The 22,347-nt window shown below is 62.3% G+C and overlaps 2 protein-coding genes across 3 annotated transcripts; one reads left to right on the forward strand and one right to left on the reverse strand.

The window, feature by feature from the left end:
• The first annotated feature begins 240 nt into the window (after positions 1-240).
• ROBO4 (roundabout guidance receptor 4) lies at positions 241-8,493 on the forward strand. 2 transcript variants are annotated; one of them, XM_071798869.1, is made up of 20 exons: positions 241-373; positions 493-528; positions 607-885; positions 961-1,099; positions 1,176-1,303; positions 2,319-2,431; positions 2,530-2,749; positions 2,826-2,950; positions 3,476-3,647; positions 3,725-3,875; positions 3,951-4,066; positions 4,785-4,937; positions 5,023-5,305; positions 5,396-6,220; positions 6,308-6,451; positions 6,603-6,722; positions 6,792-6,962; positions 7,050-7,375; positions 7,470-7,574; positions 7,656-8,493. In XM_071798869.1, the coding sequence occupies exons 1-20, from the start codon at positions 310-312 to the stop codon at positions 7,793-7,795; spliced, it is 3,810 nt and encodes a 1,269-aa protein (XP_071654970.1). In that variant the 5' UTR covers positions 241-309; the 3' UTR covers positions 7,796-8,493. The 2 variants fall into 2 exon arrangements, with proteins under 2 accessions (XP_071654970.1, XP_065711746.1); XM_065855674.2 differs by having other exon boundaries at positions 493-885; positions 2,829-2,950; positions 6,813-6,962.
• Positions 8,494-8,548: 55 nt separating this feature from the next.
• Positions 8,549-21,960, reverse strand: ROBO3 (roundabout guidance receptor 3). The gene is given in 24 exon segments (XM_071798646.1): positions 8,549-8,911; positions 9,128-9,234; positions 9,599-9,747; positions 10,278-10,430; positions 10,508-10,684; positions 10,808-10,940; positions 11,022-11,306; positions 11,388-11,573; positions 11,961-12,132; positions 12,205-12,317; positions 12,389-12,602; positions 12,687-12,801; positions 13,195-13,371; positions 13,458-13,626; positions 13,728-13,809; positions 14,803-15,011; positions 15,099-15,270; positions 15,644-15,768; positions 15,851-15,978; positions 17,833-17,971; positions 18,054-18,174; positions 18,255-18,412; positions 19,037-19,363; positions 21,831-21,960. Coding segments are annotated over 24 exon segments (4,104 nt in total).
• Positions 21,961-22,347: the final 387 nt, after the last annotated feature.

Consider the following 22,347-nt stretch of genomic DNA (forward strand, 5'->3'; position numbering starts at 1 on the left):
TTGTCCCTACTGACGGTTCCACTCAAGAGCTCGTTTCTTAACTTTTCTTCCTCTGAATACAGGGGGGGAATTTCTTCTGACTAATTAAATTCATTAACCACCGGTGTCCCCAAACTGCGGGTGCTGCTGGTGCCACTGGGCACTCCCACTGCCACGGCCCAGCTGAGCTGTTTGTCCGTCCGTCCGTCCCCTCCCGCCGCCCCGTCACTTCCCGACCCCTGCGTCCGGCTATTGTCCCCCCCCATCCGGAGTGGGATCCGGCCCCGGTGCCACCGGGGGGGACGGGGATTTGGGGGGACGGGGACCGGCATGGCGGGCGGCTGGGCGGCCGCGCTGGCCCTGGGGCTCTGCCTGGCCGTGCTGCGCCGGGGAGGTGAGTGCAGCCCCGAGGGGCACAAAACTCCCCAAATTCCCCCCAAATTCCCCCAAAATCCGCTCCAGCTAGGCTGAGCCCGCACTGAGTGCACCCATCGGCCTCTGTGTCACCCACAGGCTGCCACCTCCCCGAGACACCCCAACCTGCAGCGGGTAAGGACAGGATGTGGGTGGGGGATCCCAAAAAATCCACTGTCCCCCCCCGACCCATGGCGTCCCCTCCGGCCGCAGCGCTGCGGGACAATTTCCGCCTGCAGCCGGGGGACTTGGTGGCCACGGTGGGACAAGCCCTGGAGCTGGATTGCGTCCCCCCCTCCGGACACCCCGAGCCCCGCGTCACCTGGAAGAAGGACGGGGTGACCCTGGACGTGAGCGGCGGGCGGTACGTGGTGACCGAGGGGAAGCTGCGGGTGACGCCGGCGCGGCGCAGCGACTCCGGGCTCTACGTCTGCGTGGCGGCCAACGCGGCGGGCGAGAGGGAGAGCCGGGGCGCCCGCGTCGCTGTCCTGGGTAAGCCAAGCGTCACCCACGGGTGGGGGACACCTCGTGTGGCCTCGGTGGCACCTCCTTGATGTCACCCCACAGAGAAGCCGACCATCGTGCGACGCCCGAGTGACGTGGTGGCAGCGGCTGGCGACACGGTGGAGCTGGGCTGCGACGCGCAAGGGGACCCTGTGCCGCGGGTGCAGTGGCACAAGGAGCGTGGGGACCTCCCGTGGGGCAGGTGGGTGGTGGCAGGGTGGGGGTGTCACCTCCCCGGGGTGGGGACAGGGGTGACCAAGAGCTGGTGACACCCACAGGCACGAGGTGGACCAGAAGTACACATTGCGCCTCTTCGCGGTGACGCCAGCCGACGGCGGCACCTACGTGTGCACGGCGCAGAGCCAGCTGGGCAGCGCCGCCGCCACCGCCCACCTGCACGTGGAGGGTCAGTGAGGGGACATCCGCGGCCACCACTGTCACCCAGGGTCATCTGAGGGGCCATGTGAGGGGATCTAAATGGGGCCATCTTGTGGGGGTCATCCAAAGAGGTCAGCCAAGGGGGTTCCAACCAAGGAGGTTATCCAAGGGATGTCCAAGGGAGGTCAAACCAAGGGACACCCAACCAAGAGGGGTCCATCCAAGGAGGTCATGAAAGGGGAGAACCATCCAAGGGAGGTTCAGCCAAGGAGGTCATCCAAGGAGTGTCTAAGGGAGGTCCAAACAAGAGAGGTCCAACCAAAGGAGGTCATCCAAAGAGATCATCAGGGGAAGTCCAAGGGAGATCCAACCAAGGAAGTTCCATCCAAGAGAGGTCCATCCAAGGAGGTCACCCAAGGGAGGTCCAACCAGGGAGGTTATCCAAGGGGTGCCCAAGGGGTGTTCAAGGGATGTCCAACCAAAGGAGGTTCATCCAAGGGAGATCCATCCAAGAGGGTCACCCAAGGGGTGGTCCAACCAAGAGGTCCATCCAGGGAGGTCCTCCAAGGGAGGTCCAAGGGAGGCCCAACAAGTGTGGTCTATCCATGGGGCCCCATCCAAGAGGAGTCCATCCAAGGAGGTCACCCAAGGGGAGATCCATCCAAGGGAGGTTCAGGCAAGGAGGTCGTCCAAGGGGTGTCCAAGGGATGTCCAACCAAGGGAGGTCTGTCCAAGGGAGGTCCAAACAAGAGAGGTCCAACCAAAGAGGTCATCCAAGGGCTGTGCAAGGGAAGGTCCAACCAAGACAGGTCCATCCACGTGGAGTCCATCCAAAGAGGTCATTCAAGGAAAGTCCATCCATGGGGGGCCATCCAAGGGAGGTCCATCCAAGGAGGTCATCTAAGGGGGATACATCCAAGTGGTCCATGTGAGTGAGTCCATCCAGGGAGACATCAGGGTCTTCAGGGCTGGGTATCTGAGGTGGGTTCTGGGCAGGTGCCCAGGGACCTTCCTCCTGCCATCACCCTCCCTCTGCCCCACAGAGCGGCCACCACCTGGCCGATGGGACGCTGCCCCACGAGACCTCCTGGCTGTGCGGCTCCACCTGGACAACGGCACCACGCTGCCCGCCGCCGCCGTCCGCCTCCGCTGGCAGGTTGTCCCTGCTGGAAGGGTGGGATGTGACACGGGGATGAGGCTGGAGCTCCATCCCCGTGTCCCATCGCATCTGGTAACCCTTCCCATCATCTCCAGATGCTGGTGCCAGCGCCGACTCCGGAGGGTTACGTGGTGCTGTACCGCTGCCTACACCCAACCATCACCCCCTGGTTCCAGCAGGATGTGGGCAGGGAGCTCAGTGCCACCATCCCCACCCTCCGTAGGGGACACAAGTACGAGTTCAAGGTCAGACCCTACTCTGGTGGGACCCAGGGCTTGGACAGCAACACCAGACACCTCTGGATACCTGAGGAAGGTGCGCTGGGCATGAGGGATGGATGGGTGGGTGGGGTCGGTTGGGGATCCCGGGTGTTTCAGCGTGGTTGTCCCAGCAGTGCCAAGTGCGGCACCCCAGCGCGTCACTGTGGGCCAGGCGGAGACGGGGAACGGCACCGTGGTCGTGAGCTGGGAGCCACCCCCTGATGAGACCCACAACGGCATCATCCAGGGCTACCAGGTTTGGGATGGTGGGGACGGGGGTGCTCTGGCCAAGAGGGATCCAGCCGAGGTGGGGCCAACCAAAGTGGACATCCATCCCAGGAGATCCATCTAAGGGGGGAATCCACCCAGGGACATCCATCCAAGGGGTCAGTCTAAGGAAACGGGTCATCCACATGGATCTAACCCAAGGAGATCTATCCAAGGGGGTTCATCTCAGGGGGTCATCCAAGAGGGATCCATCAATGGGGGTCCATCAAGAGGATTCATCCAAGAGGACCCATCCAAGGGAGGTCAATTCTGTTGGGATTCATCAATGTGGGTCTATCAAGGGGATTCATCTAAGAGAGGTCATCAATGAGGGTCCATCCCAGGGGTGTTGATCCAAAGCGGTCCATCCATCCAAGAGGGATCCACCAATGAGGGTCAATAAAGGGGACTTATCTAAGGGGTCCATCTAAGGGGGTCAATCCTGTTGAGATCCACCAACGAGGGTCCATCAAGAGGACTCACCTGGGGGTTTCCATCCTCTCCGTGTCCCCAGGTCTGGTCAGTGGGGGAGGGCTGGCAGCGCCCAACCAACAGGACCGTGGACGGAGGCACCCACCGCCTGGAGACCCTTCCCACAACCCCCGGGGCCCGATTCTGCGTCCAGGTGGCAGCGTTCAACGGCGCAGGGCTGGGTGTCCCCAGCAATGCCACCTGTGGTGTCCTCGGTAGGGCACAGGGCACAAGGTGGGGTGCAGAGTGGCCAAGGTGGTGGCACAGGGGTGACGCTGGTGACACCTTGCAGGGCTGGCGGCGGGGAGCACCGGAGTGGCCCGGGTGCTGCGGCAGCCCGTTGTCATCGCGGCCACTGGCTCATTGCTCTGGGTGGCCCTGCTCGCCATCCTCCTCCTCCTGTGCCAGCGCCGGGCCGGCCGGGATGCCGCGGCTCACCGCAGGTCAGCGCCAGGGCAGGGGGGTCACGGGGGGTGTGACCGGGGTGGGACACCCTGATGACACCTCTGGCCCCGCAGGCTGGTGGCCGGTGACTCGCCATGGCTCAGTGGTCCCTGGAAACCCGGCTGTGCCCCCCCAAACCTCAGCAGCAGCAGCAGCCTCAGCAGCCACCTCCTGGACCCCCACCCCTCCAGTGAGACCCTCGCGGGGCTGGGACTCCCCCAAGTCATAGGACTCCTCCTCCCTCAATGCCATGGGACCCTCTCAGAGATGTGGGATCCCCCCCAGTGCCATGGGACCCCCTCCCAGTGACCCCACCCCTCCAATGAGCCCCTTGGGGGTTGGGACACCCCTCCAGAGCCATGGGACTCCCCTCAGTGACCCCCACCTCTCCAATGAGCCCCTTGGGGGTTGGGACCCCCCTCCAGAGCCATGGGACTCCCCCCAGTGACCCCCACCCCTCCAATGAGCCCCTGGGGGGCTGGGACCCCCCCAGAGCCATAAGATCCCCATCAAGTGCTGTGGAGCCTCCCCAGAGCTATGAGACCCCCTCAGATCCATGGGACCCCCACCCACCCAGATCCAAGGGACCCCCACCCAGTGCCATGGGAGGCCCCCCAGAGTCATGGAAACCCCTCCACAGCCGTGGGACCCGCCCCCCCAAATCCATGGGACACTCCCCAGAGCCATAGGACCCATCTCAGAGTCAGGGGACCCCTCAGTGCTATGGGATCCCCCCCTAGGTCCATTTGACCCCCCACCAATGCCATGGGGCCCCTCCCAGAGCTGTGGGACCCCCCGGGTGCCCCCATTGTCGTGAGACCTTTTCTACAGGTGTCAGGGCCCTGGGAATGGAGGGGACAAGGGACACCCAGGTCAGCACCCATGGGTGCCCCCTCTCGCCCCTCCAGCCCTGTCCCTGGAGCTGCCGAGCATCGGGCCCCCCACTCCCCCAGTCCGGGGGGGGCACCCGTCGCCCCCTGGGGACACAGGGGGACACCCCGGGGTGCGCACGACCCCCAGCACCCCCAGCCCCGCACCCTGGGAGCGCATCTGCAAGCCAGGTGGGTCTGGGGGACATGGGGGACATGAGGGGACATGATGGGGACACAGGGCGTGACTCATGGCTCTGTGTCCCCCCCCATGCAGAACTGCACCAAGTGTACAGCACCCCACTGCTCACCGGTGGCCATGTCCCTGGCAGCGGAGGTGAGTGGGGGACAGATTTGGGGCTGGTGACTGGGTGGCCTCAGAGAAGGGGACGTGATGGTGACACTGCCACCGCCGTGGTGGCCAGAGGGGACCCGCGGCAGCTGCCGGTCTTCAACTCCCCGAAACCGCGGCGGGGCAGCGCCTCGCTGGCCTCCGGTGTCACCGGGTCACCGGTGACACCCCCAGCGCCACCTCGACCTTGGCACCCGCCAGTGACACGGTGAGTCTGGGTGTCCCCACCCTGGGGACACGGATGGGTTCCCCCACCCTGATAGTACTAGAAAAACCAGCGTGTCCCCTCCACCCGCAGGTGTGCGGCCACCGTGTGCCACAGGGACATGTCCCCCATGACCAGGTGCCCCAAGGATGTGTCCCCTGCCACCAGCAGCCCCAGGGATATGTCCCCAATCACCAGGTATCCCAAGGATGTGTCCTCGGTCACTGGGATCTCCAGAGAGACATCCCCGGTCACCAGGAACCCCAAGGACATGTCTCCAGTCACTGGGATTCCCAGGGACCTGTCCCTGGTCACCAGGAACCCCAAGGACATGTCCCCAGTCACTGGGATCCCCAGGGACATGTCCCCGGCCACCAGGTGCCCCAAAGATGTGTCCTCGGTCACTGGCATCCCCAGGGACATGTCCCCAACCACCAAGAGACCCAAGGACGTGTCCTCGGTCGCCAGGATCCCCAGGGACACGTCTCCAGCCACTCAGCGCCCCAGGGACATGTCCCCAGTCACTGAGAGCACCAGGAATGTGTCATCTGTCACCAGGCACCCAAGGGACAAGTCCCTGGTCACCAAGCATCCCAAGGACACGTTCCTGGCTACCAGGCACCCCAAGGAGCCACCATCAGCCACCAGGCACCAGAGGGACACGATCTCGGCCACCAGACACTCCGAGGAGATGTCCCAGGTCCCTGACCACTGCAGGGACACTTCTCTGGGGAGCAGATACCCCAGGGACATGTCCCCAGCCAGCAGGAACCACAGGGACCCATCACCAGTGACCAAGCACCAGAGGGACATGTCCCCAGCCAGTGGGCACCCAAGGGACATGTCCCCAGTCACCAGGCTCCCCAAGGAGAAGTCCCCAGCCACCAGACACCGCAGTGACACATTCCTGGCCACCAGGTACCCAAACATGTCCTTGGCCACCGAGTGCCCCAGGGACCCATCACCAGTGACCAGGCACTCACGGGACACATTTCTGGCCACCAGGTACCCAAAGGACAAGCCACCGTCCACTGTGAAGGACACGTCCCCAGACACCAGGCACCCCAGGGACACGTCCCCTGTCACCAGGCACCCTCAGGAAATGTCCCCAGTCACTGGTCACCGGAGGGAAACATTCTTGGCCAACAGGTACCCCAAGGACATGTCCCTGGTCACCAGGTACCCCAAGGACATGTCCCTGGTCACCAGGCACACCAGAGATGTGTCCCTGGACACCAGCTGCCCCTTGGACCGCATCACTGGTGACCAGAGCCCCAAGAGACATGTTCCTCATCATCAGGTACCCAAGAGATGTGTCACCAGCCGCCAGGCATCCCAAGGACACATCTCCAGCCACCGGGCACCCTCAGGAGATGTCACCAGTCACTGGTCACCGGAGGGACGTGTTCTTGGCCAACAGGTACCCCAAGGACACGTCCCTGGTCACCAGGTACCCCAGAGATGTATCACTGGTGACCAGGGACCCAAGGGACATGTTCCTGGCCACCAGGTACCCCAAAGACATGTCCCCACCCACCAAGCACCCAAGGGACATGTCCCCTGTCACCGGGCGCCTCTCACCAGCGCTCAGCGATGGCGTCCTCACACCACAGCAGGTGGCCGAGGACCTGGAGATGGACCAGGACACCACCTGCCCCAGGTGACTAGGACACCGCCTCCCCCTGGGACACCCCCACACTGGTAGTGTCCCCCAGTGACAGCTCTGTCCACACTGTGTCCCCTGCAGCCCGCCGGTGCCCACCACGCCGCGGTTCTTCTCGCCGCTGCACACCTATGGCTACATCTACGGGCCACCAGCCTCCGAGCTGGGCGAGGAGGACGAGGAGGACGAGGAGGAAGAGGAAGAGCGGCCAGTGACGCGGGGTTCGCCGGGGGGGTCCCTGCTGAATGGGTGGGGGTCGGTGTCCGAGGACAACTTTGCCAGCGCCCGCTGCAGCCTGGTGAGCTCCTGTGACGGCTCCTTCCTCCTGGACGCCAGCTTCGCCCGCGCGCTGGCCGTGGCCGTCGATGGCCTCGGCTTTGGCCTCGGGGACATCGATGGTGGTTACGGGGGTGAGCCATGTGTCCCCAGACCCCAAACATCATCACCTCCCACGGGGATGTGGCCCCATCGTGACAGCGCGGTGATGCCACCAACTCCCAGCAGGTCCCTCACCACCACCATCACCGTCACCCTTGGAAAGTGTCTTCTCACCTGGCGTCCCCATCCCCACCTGGGAGTGGGGAACAGCGCTGGGGGTCCCGCGGCACGGTGAGCCCTGACGCAGAGGTGACGGGCGCTGGGGGTGTCACCCATTGCGGGGCACTGGAAAATGTCCCCTTTCCTTTCCAGGTGGACACGGGAGTGGCAACCTCTGGGCCAGGGGTGGTGGAGAGCAGGGGACAGAAGGGACAGCAGCATGGATGTCCCCAAGAGGGAGGACGCGACAAGGCCAGAGTCCCCTTAGCTCAGCTAAAATGCAGTTTTATTAAGCTGTTGCCCAAAAAGGGGCTTTCTGCTTGAAAAGGTCACCCGTGGAGGGTGAGTGGCAGCAGGATGGATGTTGTCCCCAAGTGTCCTCAGCCCTCCCCAGAGTCCACCTCCTCCCAAGTGTCCTCCCCTTCGTCAGATGTCCCCGTCCTTCGTCAACATCCCCCAACCATCCTTTGTCCACCCAAAGTGTCCTTGTCCATTGTCCACATCACTGTCCTCGTCCCCACTGACCATTCTCATTTTTGTCCCCATCCTTCCTGACCATCCACGTCCTTTCTCAGTGTCCTTGTCCCACCTCGACCACCCTTGGCCCCCTCAAGTGTTCTCATCCCTCCCAAGCCACCTTGTCCTTCCCTAATGTCATTGTGTCCCCTTTGAGTGTCTTTGTCCCTCCTGAGCATCCTTGTCCCCAGGGTCCTCATCCCTCCTGAGCATCCTCGTCCCCCCCAGTTGTCCTTGTCCCCAGGGTCCTCATCCCTCCTGAGCATCCTCGTCCCCCCCAGTGTCCTCATCCCTCCCAGATGTCCTTGTCCCCTGGTTCTTCACCCCTCTGCAAGCATCCTTGTCTATCCTGACTGTCCTTGTCCCCCACACAAGCACCCGTGTCCCTGCCTCGTGCTGTCACCCACAAGACGTTGGCTCCACGTCACCCTATTTCCATGGTGTCACTCAGAAATTAAAGAATATCCCCCCTGTCCCCACCGTGTCCCCATCCCCTTGTCCCCAATCCCGCCACCGACACATCCTCTGCTTCATCGCTTCTCCTGTGCTGGGCAGGGACACGGGGGACGGTGACGGTGACCGGTCCCTTCACCGCGGTCCCCTCGTGTCCGGCTGCGCCCCGAGCCGTGGCCGCGGGAGCTGGTGGAGCCGCGGGATGAGACGCTGCCTGTGGTGGAGCAGCTGCCGGACGTGTGTCCCCGGGGCAGGCAGGGGGCTTTGTAGGGGACAACCTCGTCTGCAGGGGAGGGGACAAGGTTGGGGTTCGCCGGTGACATCCTCCTCAGACCCCGGTGAGCCCGGCTTACCGCCACGGGGAGGGCGATGAGCAACCTTGTGCTCTGGCGAGGGGCCGGGGGTGTCACCCGGCGGTGGCAGCGGTGGTGGCGGCAGGTCTGTGGCGAGAGAGGGGACGGGGTTGAACCCCCCCAGATCCCCCGAATCCCCCCGTGTTCCCCCACTCACCTCCTGGCTGCTTTTCCCGGCGATAGTTCCTGCATTTGCCTTTCAGGCGACTTTTCGGGGTCTCCCTGCGGGTTTTCCCTGGCAGTGACAGCAGCGTCAGCCCCATTGATCAGTCACAGCCCCCAAAATGTTCCCTCATGGCTCACCTGTGCCGGCAGGGCAGTGGGGTCGGGGCTGGTGGCCCTCGGTGGCATCAGGACTCGGGGGGGTGCTGGCTGCCCGTGGTGGGGTGCTGGTGTCATGGCGGGGAGGCCTGGTAAAGAAGGTCGGGAGAAGCACAGCTGGATAACAGCTGCATGGCTATGTGTGTACATGCACATCTGGATGTATACAAATACACAGCTTGGACAGAGAAGCACAGCTGGGTGACTGGAACACAGCTGGATAGCGACAGATTGGTGTGTGGCAGTGGGGCAGCTGCACAGCTGCGATATTACAGAGCTGTACAGTGGTAACACATCTGGAATTTGAATGGATGGGTGTTTTGTGACACAGCTGGATCACGGCACAGCTGCATTGTGTGCACATCTGGGTCACTGTCACTCCGCTGTGTCACAGCACAGCTGGTTTGTGGGTGCACAGTTGCCTCATGGATATACAGCTGGATCACAAAACACCTGGATTGCCGTTGCACAGCTGGATTGCAGTGGTGCGGCTGTCCCCTGATGACACAGCTGTGTTGCAGTGGTGTGCCAGGCTCACACTGACGCAGCTGGATTGCAATGGCACCATCAGATGGTGGGGGTGCTGGGCCATGACTGCACAGCTGGATTGCAATGTCCCAGCATGCTCATGAGGCCACAGCTGGATTGTCACAACATGGCCAGCACACAACCTCGTGGATGGGTCATGCAGGGACATCCAGACCCTGATGGGACATCTAGACCCCAATGACATGGTCGGACCACGATGGTACAGCAGGGCAGGATGGTGGCAACATGACTGGATAGTGGTGGGACATCCAGACCCCAATGACATGACTGGAACCTGATGGCACTGCAGGGCCGGATGGTGACAATGTGGCTTGTGATAGGACATCTGGACCATAGTGGGACATCTGAAGCCCAGTGGGGCATCCAGACCCCTATGAGACATCTGGAGCCCAATGACACAGCTGGACCATGATGGCATGGCAAGGTGACACTGTGACAACGTGGCTGGTTTGTGATGGGACACCCGGACTGTGGCGGGTTATCCAGACTCTGATGGGACGTCTGGACCCTGATGGGACACCCAGACCCTGATGGGACATCCAGACCCTGATGACACAAGGACTAAGCGAGGTCCCTCTCCTACCGGGGCAGGCGGGGGCTCTGGAGGTCACGCAGGTGGGGGACATCCTCGGCGGTGTGGGGTGACGGCGTCAGCGTGGCGGTGGAGGAGGTGGGTGAAGATGCGATGGTGACACAGGGGACGTTCTCACCGGGGCACCACTCCTCTGTCCCCAACCTGCAGGGTGGGGGCCATGGGGTGGACGCTGGGACCAGCACACCCTGTGTCCCCCTCCCCCAACCCTCCCTACTCACCCTCCAGCTGCATCTTCCTCTTCCTCTTCATCCTCCTCCTCCTCCTCCTGGGCGCAGTGGCTGAGTTCGCTGGCCGAGGGTGGCGGGGGCAGCAGCTCCGTCCAGGTCACCACGGGGGGGTTCACCGCGTGTCCCCGCATCTTCCCATTGGCCCCTGCAGCAAGGAGTGTTGCAGGGAGGGGACAGCGCCACCAGCACCCATGTTCCCCCAACCCATCCCTACCATGCTCAGCTCGGCCGTGGGGCACCTGGGAGGCCGGGGTATTGATGGGCTGGGGTCCTCCCCCGATGTAGGGGGTCCCATGCTGGGAGAAGGGCCGAGGGAAGGTGCGAAGCTCCTCACCAACCCCCTCCACGGTGCCATACACCGGCCCCTCGCCAGCTCCCGTGCCAAACTGCTCCATCTGGGCGATGTACCGGGTGATGCCGGCAGCTGCGGAACACAACTGGTGCCGTCAGTGCTGACTGTGACCCCCCCAACCCACCGCCACAATCCCCGCAGTGACCCCCTCACCATTGTAGTATCGCTCGGTGGTCCCCAAGGCACTGGCCGTGCCGCCACCGCGCCACGTGTCCGCCAGCCACGGGTGACCCCCGCCAGCGGCCGGCCTGCGAGGAGAGAGGTGATGGGGTGATAGGGGAAGGTGTTGGGGTTCCAGGGGCTTTTGGGGGTCCAGAGGGGGTTACCTGGGGCTGCCACATGCCGGGAAGGCGACTGCGGAAAGAGGCGGGGGCGAGGGGCCGAGCCGGCACCCCGCGGCGCCCATCTGCTTTCCGGCGGGCGTGTACGCGAAGGAGGCTGTGGGGAGAGGTGGGGGGTGCAGGGGGGTGCTGGGTGCTGGGGTGGGGGTGTCCCAGGGGTGACACCTGCCCCCCGTACCGGCAAAGTGGCTCAGCTCCTTCTTCCTGCGGCGGCGGCCATAGAGCCAGGTGGCCAAGGCGGCGAGGATGACCCAGCACGCGCCGCCCACGCCGGCGATGAAGGCCGGCTGCCGCGCCACTGCTGCCACGCGCTCGGCCATGCTGGTGCCACCTGCTGTCCCCGTGTCACGCTCAGCCGGGGGGGCTGCAAGCAACGTGGGGTGACGAGCTATTCCTGTCGCTCCTGCCACCCCCCAACCATGGTGACCAGGGGATCAGCGATGTGGATGGGGACACCGCGGGGTCACCCCTGACACCCCCAGCTGTGGTGACAAGGGACTCGCCGATGTGGATGCCGATGGGGACACTGTGTACTCAACTGTGCCACCCCCAACCATGGTGACAAGGGATGGGGACACTGCAAGGCCACCTCTCAACCACAGTGATGAGGGACTCACTGATGTGGATGGGGATTGGGACACTGTGGGGTCACCCTTGCACCCCCAACACAGTGACATGGGACTCACTGATGCAGATGAGGGCACTGTGGTTTCACCCCTGCCACTCCCAACTGTGGTGACGAGGGACTCACCGATGCGAATGGGGATGGGGACACTGCGGGCGCCCACACCAGCGCTGGTGGCGGCGGCGACCTCGGCGCTGTAAGGGACACCGGGGACCAGACCCCGCAGCACCGTCGCCAGGACTGTCCCTTCCACGCTCTGGTTGATGTGGAAGCGGCTCTCGTTGCCCAGGCACCAGATCTGGAGTGAGGACATGATGGGGACACAGTGACACGGGGGACAGAGGGGACCTGCCGTGCCACCCGCCCTTACCTGGTAGTCGCGGATGACACCATTCTGCTCGGCTGGCGGTGGCGGCTGCCACGAGATGCGGACGCTGGTGCCGTTCCCAGCCACACTGACGGCTCGCGGTGGGGCACTGGGGGCTACCAGGCGACATGCGTGCCGTGTCACCTCCGGGTGACACTCCCACCGTCCCCTCCGTCCCTGCACTCACCCGCCTCGGGGGTGCGCAGGGTGCGCACGGCGCTGTCGGGGCCGTAGAGCTGCTGGAAGAAGGGCCTGATCTTGACCTCGTAGTCCTGGCCGCGGCGCAGGTGGGTGAGCAGGAGCCCCCGCTCCCCCGGCACCACCCGCGCCTCCTCCCAGCGCCCGCCACGGCGCCGGAACAGCACCCGGTAGCCCTGCAGGAATGGTGGTGGCCGCTCCACCTGGGGACACGAGGGGACATGGGGTGGAGGGACACTCGGTGCTGGGTGCCCGGTGGCGGTGGTGCAGTGCGAGGCAGCACTCACGGTCCAGGAGAGGCGGACGGCGCCTGCCGGCAGCACCACGGGCTCCTGCAGGTGCACGGCCACTCGTGCCAGGTCTCGCTGCACCTCCTGGGGGTCCGGCCCCAGTGACGTGGGGCTGGGGGCTGCTGGAGACAGGATAGAGGGGTGGGGACATGGGCACTTCTGTTGGCATCGTTGGGTGGGGATGCACCCAAGGGTGGTGGGTCCTTGGGAGCCTCCATCAATGTCACAAAGCAGGGAAGCACCCAAGGGTGGTGGGTCCATGGGCATCTCCGTTGGCACTGTTGGGTTGGGATGCACCCAAGGGTGGTGGGTCCTTGGGAACCTCCATTGGTGTCACCAAGAGGAGATGTACCCAAAGGTGCTGGGTCCATGGGCACCTCCATCAACATCACCAAACAGGGATGCACCCAAGAGTGATGGGTGCCCTGGCACCTCCATCATTGTCCCTAAGCAGAGATAGACGCACGGGTGGTGGGTCCATGGCCACCTCCACCAGCATCCCCACCGGGTCTCACCTTGGGTGCGCACGGGCTCCGAGATGCCGCTGGGGTCGCTGAGCCCGTGAGCGTTGACCGCCCGCACCAAGAAGAGGTAGACGGTGTTGGGGACAAGGCCGCTCACCGTGTGGCTGTCACCCTCCACGTCAGTTGCCACCGTCTGCCATGGGCCACCCACCGCCTGGCTGTCGAGGGACAGGGGTGACCAATGAGGGGGTGTCACTGAGACATCATGTCACCCCTGCAGCCAGAGAAGACACATGTGAGATACCTAAAAGCCTCCACGATGTAGGAGGTGACATTGGTGCCATTGCTGTCCTCGTTCCCTTGCCAGCTCAAGGTGACGCTGGTCTGGGTGACGTTGGTGACCACGGGGGTGGAGGGTGGCCTGGGGAGGACACTGGGCTGGGGGGGTGGCAGGGAGAGGCTGGATCCTTCCTCTGTGGGGAGATGCAGGGAGATGTAGGGTGGCTTCGTCCCCAGTGCCACGGTGTCCCTGGCACAGTGATGTCCCCAGCGTGGTGATGTCCCTGTCACCCACCTTGCACCTCCAGGGAGCCGCCCCAGCGCGTCTCGCCCACCGAGCTGGTGGCCACACACTCGTAGTGCCCAGAGTCGGTCACCTGCGGGGGGAGAGCTCCTGCCCCATCACCCTGAGCACCTGTCACCTCAACATCCACCACCCTGAGCACCCGTCACCTTCAGCACCCACCACCCTGGGTACCCGTCACCCATTTTAACCACCACCCTGAACACTCACCATCCTGAGAACCCATCACCTCAGCACCCACCGTCCTGGGCACGCACCGTCCCTTGTACCCACCACCCTGAACACCCACCACCTGAAGACCCATCTCCTTTAGCACCCACCAACCCTTGCACCCGCTTTCCTGGGCACCCAGCACCCTTTGTGCCCAACACCCCAAGTACCCACCACCCATCACACCCACCTCCCCGAGCACCCACCTCCTTTTGCACCCACCACCTGAGCACCCATCTCCTTTAGCACCTGCCAACCTTTGCACCCACCAACCTTTGCACCCACCAGCCCTTGCACCCCCCACCCTGAGCACCCACCACTTGAGCACCCACCACCTGAGCACCCATCATTCTGAGCACCCACCACCCTGGGCACCCAGCACACTTTGCGCCCACCACCCCAAATACTCACTCGTTGCATCCACCAATCTGAGCACCCATCACCCTGAGCTCCCACCACCTGAGCACCCACCACCCATCACACCCACCACCCCTGACACCCACCACCCGTCACACCCACCTCCCATCCTCCCATGATACCCACAACTGTGAGCACTCGCCACCCCTTGTAACCATCACCCTGAGCATCCACCACCCTGAGCACTCATCTCCTTTAGCACCCACCACCCATCACACCCACCCACCCTTGCAACCATCACTCTGAGCACCCACCACCCTTTGCACCCACCACCACTTGTACCCACCCACCTGAGCATCCACCCACCTGAGCTCCCATCACCCGTTGCACCCACTTTCCTGAGCACCCATCTCCCTTCACACCCTGAGCATCCCAACCCCCAGACCACCCATCCCGCAGTGCCACCCCACGGGTGCCCTAGGGGTGGGTGCCGGCTCACCCGGAGCCCGGTGATCTGCAGGGTGCCGTTCTCCAGCAGGCTGGCACGGGGCTGGGCACCCACCAGGGTGCTCCCGTCCTTCAGCCACCCCACACTGGCTGGGGGGTCACCACCCCCGACCCGGCATGGCAACCACACCGTGGCACCCACCAGCAGCACCGTGCGGTTAGCGGGACCCGGGGATGCCAGTGGTGGGTGTTCAACCAGCGCTACGGTGAAAAGTGGGGGGAAGGACAGGAATTCTGGGTGTCACTCGTGCACCGAGCGCGCCCATTCTCTGCCGGCACGGAACTTACCCCCTGTCACCTGCAGGTGCGCCCTGGCCAGGACGCTGCCGGCCACGCTGATGGCCTGGCACAGGTAGTGGCCAGCGTCACTGGGCTGCACAGCGGTGATGGTGATGGCACCAGCCGGGCTCACCGAAACGCGGGCGGTGGCCTGAGGGGGCTGGGCCGGGAACAGCAGCGTCTGGGGAGATAGGGTGAGGATGAGGATGAGGCTGAGATAAGGATGAGGATGAGGATGAGGATGAAGATGAAGATGAGGATGAAGATAAGGATGAGGATGAGGATGGTGACAATGGGGATGAGGATGAGGATGATAAGGATGAGGATGAGGACGGGAATGAGGATGAGGATGAAGATGGGGCTGGGATGAGGATGGGAATGGGATGAGGATGAAGATAAGGATGATGATGAGGATGGGGATGAGAATGAGAATGAAGATGAGGGATGGGATGAGGATGAAGATGATGAAGATGAGGACAGGAATGAGGATGAGGATGTGGACAGGGACAGTGACGGGGATGGACGCAGGGCTGGGGACAGGGCCGGGAACACACCTGGCTGCCCTCCTTCTGCCAGAAGACAGCGGGCGGCGGGTTGCCCTTGCTCTGGCACTGGAAGGTCACACTCTGCCCGGGGTTGACGGTCTGGTCGCGGGGGCTGGTGACAAGCTGGGGTGGCACTGCCATGGCACGGGGAGAGAAAAAGGCTCATCCAGCTGCTCTGCCAACACCCATGGGTGCTCCCTCGGGGACCTCCCTTACCGTGCACTGTGAGGGTGCCAGACGCCTCCGCCCTGCCCATGCTGTTGTCGGCCATGCAGGTGTAGGTGCCCTCGTCCTCCACCTGCAGCCGCCGGATCCGCAGCGTGTTGTCAGGCAGCACCTCCCACCTGGGGACATGGGGACCCCACCAGGCCACGGTGCCGGCAGGGTGCCGGGGCACCGGGAGGGCGCAGGGTGCCGCGGGGATGTGGCGAGGGTGTGGGACGTGACAGGGGTGCAGGATGTGATGCCCTGGACATGCGGGATGTGATGGGGATGGGGGATGCAGCGAGATTGCGGGATGTGATGGCCATGTGGGATGTGCTACAACAGGGATGTGGGATGCAGTGAGGATGCAGGATGTGATGCGAGGATTTGGGATGTGACAGGGATGCAGGATGTGGTGAGATTGTGGAATGCAATAGGGATGCGGGATGCGAGGAGGATGTGGGATGAAGTGAGGATGCAGAATGTGATGGGGATGTGGGATGCGATGGGGATTTGCGATGCAACAAGGATGAGAGGTGCGATGTGATGGGGATGTGGGATACAATGAGGATGCAGTGAGGGTGCAGGATGTGATGGGGATGAAGGATACGGTGAGGAAACAGAATGTGACAGGGATGTGGGATGTGATGCGATGGGGATGTGGGATGTGACGGGGATACCCAATGTCATGGGGCTGCAGGATGTAACAGGGATGTGGGATGCAATGTGATGGAGATGTGGAATGTGACAGGAATGTGGGATATGACAGGGATGTGGGATGTGATGGTGACACAGAATGTGACGGTGATGCGGGATATGACGGGGATGTGGGATATGACAGTGATGCGGGATGTGAGGGGTTGTGAGATGCCGTAATGATGCAGGACGTGATGTGATGGGGATGCAGGATGTGATGGGGATACTCACTGCCATGAGAATGCAGAATGCAACATGGCTGCGGGATGTGATGGGGATGCAGTGGAGATATTCAATGCCATGAGGATACAGGATGCTACAGGGATGTGGTGAAGATGCGGGATGTGATAGGGATGCAGGATGAGAGGGGATACTTGCTGCCATGGGAAAGCAGGATGTGGCTGAGGATCCAGGATGCGATGAAGATGCAGGATGTGATGGGGATGCAGGATTTGAAGGGAATGCGGGATGTGATAGGGATACAGGATGCAATGAAGATGCAGGATGTGATGGGGATTCAGGATGCAACGGGGATGTGGGATGCAGTGAGGATGCAGGATGTGATGGGGATTCTCGCTGCTATAGGGATGTTGGATGCAACAGGGATGCGTGATGTGATGTTATGGAGATGCAGGATGCTACAGAGATACATGATGCGGTGAAGATGTAGGTTGTGATGGGGATGCAGGATGCAATGGGGATGCAGGATGTGATTGGGGATTCTCACTGCCATAGGGATGCTGGATTGCAACAGGGATGTGGGATGCGATGTGATGGGGATGCAGAATGTGATGTGAGGGGGATGCAGGATGCGAGCGAGATGCAACATGCAGTGGAGATACTCAATGCCATGGGGACGCAGGGTGCTACAACGATCCAGGATGCGGTGAAGATGCAGGTTGTGATGGGGATGCGGGATGTGACGTGGATGCAGGATGCGATGGGGATACAGGATGCAATGGGGATGCAGGATGAGGCTGAGGATCCTGGATGCAATGAAGATGCAAGTTGTGATGGGGATGAAGGATGTCATGGGGACGCAGGATGCAGTGAGGATGCGGGATGCGATCAGGGATACTCGCTGCCATAGGGATGCCGGATGCAACAGGGATGCGGGATGTGATGCAACAGGGATGCGGGATGCAATGGGGATGCAGGATACAGGATGCAATGGGGATACTCGCTGCCACGGTGACGCAGGATGCGACAGGGATGCATGATGCTCTGAGCATGCAAGGCCAGCATGCGGCAATGCCCCTGGCTGCACCGCAGCCCTCCAACCCCTCACCTCCCCTTACCTTCCCGGTGGCATCTCCCCCTCCTCCTTGCGCCACCGCGCCACCGGCCGCGGGTCCCCCAGTGCCTCGCAGGGAAACTCCGCCGTCCCCTCCACCAGCACCGCCTGGTTCTGCGGCCTCTTGCCAAACGCCGGCCGCTCTGCGGGGCGCTCATCAGTCCTGCCGGGATGCCGCGTCCCCCCCAAAACCACCCCCAAAGTGACACCCCCATCCCAACGCACCGAACACCACCAGCTCGGCCGGCTCGCTGTCCCGCTCGCCCACCACGTTGGTGGCCACGCAGACGTAGACGCCGGCGTCACTCTTGCGGGCACTGGTCACCATCAGCTTCCCACCGCGGATCTGCCGGGAGCACGGCTCAACGCGGGGGCTCTGACCTCCCCAAAAAACACCTATTTGGGGGGAACACCCCCTTTCCTCACCGTCAGGCGCTTGTCCTTGTCGCTGAGCCGGGCGCCGTCCTTCTTCCAGGAGACGCTGGGCTCGGGGTGGCCGCGGGGGGGGACGCACTCCAGGACGGCGGGTTCGCCCGCGGCCACCACCACGTCCCCCGGGGGCTGCCGGAAATCGTCCCGCAGCACTGGGGGGGACACGGGACCTCAGCCCTGCCTCAGTTTCCCCAGCCCTGCCTCAGTTTCCCTACCCCTTGGGCTGTGATATGTTCCATTATTTTCGTTTCTTTCCTCTCATTTTCATTTCGTTTCAATTATTTTCATTTCTTTTTACTTATTTTCATCTATTTTCACTTCTTTTGACTTCTTTTCATTTACCTTCAACTATTTTCACTTATATTCCTCTTTTAATTTTCAGTTATTCTCATTTCTTTTCACTTCTTTTTCTTTTCCATTATTTTCAGCTGTTTTCACTTCTTTCAACCTATTTTCACTTATTGTCACCTATTTTCACTTCTTTTCACTTCTTTTCCCCTTCTCTTCATTTGCCTCCGACTATTTTCACTTAGATTCACGTATTTTCATGTTCAGTTATTCCCGGTTATTTTCATTTCTTTTCGATCGTTTTCACCTCTTTTCAACCTTTTTAATCTATTTGCACCCATTTTCACTCCTTTCCACTCCCCAGCACCAGCCCCCCACCCCTCACCCCCCACCCCACCCTTGGCTCTAACACCGTCACCGAACCCACAAGCCACCCCCCCCTCCCCAAACACGCATCACCCGCAATGACCCTCCCAGGGGACACTCACCGGCCACCTCCAGGGACGCGTTCCTGCTGGTGGCCTCCCCCAGGTAGTTCCTGGCCACGCAGACGTAGACCCCCTCGTCGGGCTTCCCGCGGCGGGCGGGGAGGGTGCGCAGGAAGAACAGGGACCCCCCCGGGAGGAGCGTGCGGTGTGAACGGGGGTCCTCCCGGTCCGTCTCCACCCGCTCCCCGTCCCGGTACCACTCGACGGCCGGCGCCGGGCGCCCTTCGGCCCGGCAGATCAGGGTGGCCGGGTCCCCCTTGGAGACCAGGAGGTCCGTGGGGTGCTGGACGATGCGGGGGGGGGTGTCCTCCAGCTGGGGGTGGGAGCCTGGGGGGAAAAAGCGGCGGACGTCCCCACTGTCGCCCAGGGAGGCGGGGATGAGGGGTTTTGGGGGTGTGAGCATTGTCTGTCGGGTTTCTTGGGTGACCAAGAGGTGAGCTGAAGTGTGGCCGGGTCTCAGCCTAATGTTTTTCCCCCACGAGGTGAGATAACCAGGAGGTGAGATGAAGTGTTGCCAGGTCTCAGCCTGATATATCAACCCCCACCAGTAGGTGAGATGAAGTCTGGCCAGGTATCAGCCCAGTGTTTTTCCCCCCACAGGTGAGATGACCAGAAGGTGATATGAAGCGTGGCCAGGTCTCATCAGCTCAATGTTTTTCCCCCCAGCAGGTGAGATGACCAGGAGGTGAGATGGAGTGTGACCAGGTCTCAGCCCGGTGTAATTCCCCACACTCAGGAGGTGAGATGACCAGGAGGGGAGACAAAGCGTGGCCATGTCTCAGTTTGGTGTGACACAACCCCCCAGGAGGTGAGATGAAGTGCGGCCAGGTCTCAGCGCAATGTTTTTCCCCCCAGGAGGTGAGATGACCAAGAGGTGAGATGAGTAGGAGGTGAGATGAAGTGTGACCAGGTCTCAGCCCAGTGTTCCCCCCACACACAGGGTGTGTGCGGGTGGGGCGGCAGCAGGACTGAGTGGTGCCAGACCTCGAACGCAGGCCAGGGGAACAAAGGAACTCGACTCCCAGTAATGCCCCTTTTCCACCCAGTTTCGAACTGGGCATCACAGGGGAAATGGACTTGGGGCTGAATTCCCCCAAAAAGGGGATTTTTTTTCCGTCACCTGCAAGTGATGATTTTCTGTAGCAGAGCTGGTAACTCCTTCATTTTAAGTTAAAAAAATAATAATAAAAAAGAAAAAAAACACACAAAAACCCCCATATTGGGTCTGTGGGGCTGTTCCAGGAAAACCCCTGCTGCTAGGGCATGGGTATAATTAATACTCATTAATAATTTAATACTCATTAGCGCTGCAATCTAACTGGCCCGATCCAGCTGTCACAGCCCAGTGTCCCCAGTGCAGTTCAGGCTGTGGTCACCGAGTGTCACTGCTGTCACTGGGACAGTGAGCCCACGCCTGTGCGTGTCCCCTTTGCACACTCGTGTGTACACACACTCCTCCCCCTCGAGCATTAAGCGGGGGGTGAGATGAGATTTGGGGTGCCCTGGGCGGGCGGGATGCGTTGCCATGGCGGCGGGATGCGGCTGCCATGGGGACGGGGAGGGATGCTGCGGGGTACCGGGTACCCCATGGGGCAGCAGCGGGGGGGGGGAGGACAGAAACGGGGGGGCAAGGGAACCACAGCTGAGACCCGTGGCTAATTGGGACAAGTGGGGGGTCAGGCCAGGCCCCGTCCTGTGCCCATGGGGGTTTGGGGACCCTCCCGCCCCGATCAGTCAGAGCCAAAGAGAGGGGGAAAAGCTCAAAAAGGACTTAAAATTCATGTGAGACCCCCCAGTACCACCCTAGTTGGCCCCGGCTGTTCCCTTCTGTCCCCCTGCTCCTTCCTGGCTTGGGAACACGGAGTTGGTTTAGGGACATTGGATTGGTTTGGGGACATGGGACTTGTCTGGGGACACAAGGCTGGTTTAAGGACACACAGCTGGTTTGGGGACACAGTTTCTCTCCCAGCTCAGGGTCAGGGGGTTGGTTTGGGGACACAAGGCTTGTCTGGGGACATGGGACCAGTTTAGGGACACTGAGGCTGATTTGGGGGCACCAGGTTTGTCCTGGCTTGGGGTCTGGGATCTGGTTTGTGGACATGAAGCTGGTTTAGGGACACCAGATCGGTTCCGGTTGAGGGTCTGGGGATGGGCTTGGGGACACAGGGTTGGTTTGGGGACACAGTGTTGGTTTGAAGACACTGGGTCAATCCTGGTTTGGGATCTAGGGGCTGGTTTGGGGACAGTGTCCCTCCCGATTTGAGGACACAGGGCTAGTCTTGGGGACTATCTGGGGACACGAGATCACTGCTCTGGGAGTGGGTCTGGGGACACAGAGCCGGTCCCAGAGTCGGGGACACAGTGTTGATTTGGAGACACCGGCTTGCTCCCAGACTGGGGACACAGGGCAGCTCCCACTGTGGGGCTATGGGGACGATTTGGGGACCTGGAACCCGTCCGCGGGGGGTCGGTCCCCAGCTCGGGGCTGCAGGACCAGGGCCGGGGACACTGGGACAGGGGGACCCTGGGACAGGTGGGCACCAGGACAAGGAGACTCGGAGACAGCGGGACCAGGGGACAGGGCGACAGTGGGACCCAGGGACACCAGGACAGCGTGACAGGGGTACAGGCGGACACCGGGACACAGGGAGAGTGGGACGGGGGGACGGCGGGACACTGGGACACCGGGATCCCGAGACAGCAGGACATCGGGACCGGGGGGACAGCGGGACCGCAGGACAGCGGGACAGGGGGACTGCGGGACAAGGGGACAGAGAGACAAGGGGCCACGTACCGTTGCTGAGGGGGAGCCCGATGGTTTGGTTGGTGCCGAGCAGGAGCCGGGAGGAGTTGGAGCCCTCGGCCCCCAGCGAGTCGGCGAACAGGTTCATCTGCAGCAGCGTCTTCAGCAGGTACCGCAGCATCCTGGGCTCGGTTAAGCTCGGCTCAGCTCGGCTCAGCACGGCCCGACGCAGCGCGGCTCGGCACAGCTTGGTTTGATTAGGCTCAGCTCACCACGGTCCGACCCAGCTCGGCTCGACTTGGTTCGGCTCGGCTGAGCTCAGCTGGGCTCGGCTCAGTACGGTCTGAGCCAGAGTGGCTCGGCTCAGCAAGGTCAGACCCAGAACGGCTCCGCTCGGCTCGGTTTGGCAAAAGTCCGAGCCAAAACGGCTCGGCTCAGCAAGGTCCGAGCCAGAACGGCTCGGCTCAGCAAGGTCCGACTCAGAACGACTCGGCTCAGCAGAGTGAGACCCAGAAAGACACGGCTAGACTCGGCTCTGCTCAACTCAGCTCGGCTCTGCTCAGCACGG

This window comes from Patagioenas fasciata, chromosome 24 (genome assembly GCF_037038585.1).
Source record: "Patagioenas fasciata isolate bPatFas1 chromosome 24, bPatFas1.hap1, whole genome shotgun sequence".
NCBI lineage: Eukaryota > Metazoa > Chordata > Aves > Columbiformes > Columbidae > Patagioenas > Patagioenas fasciata.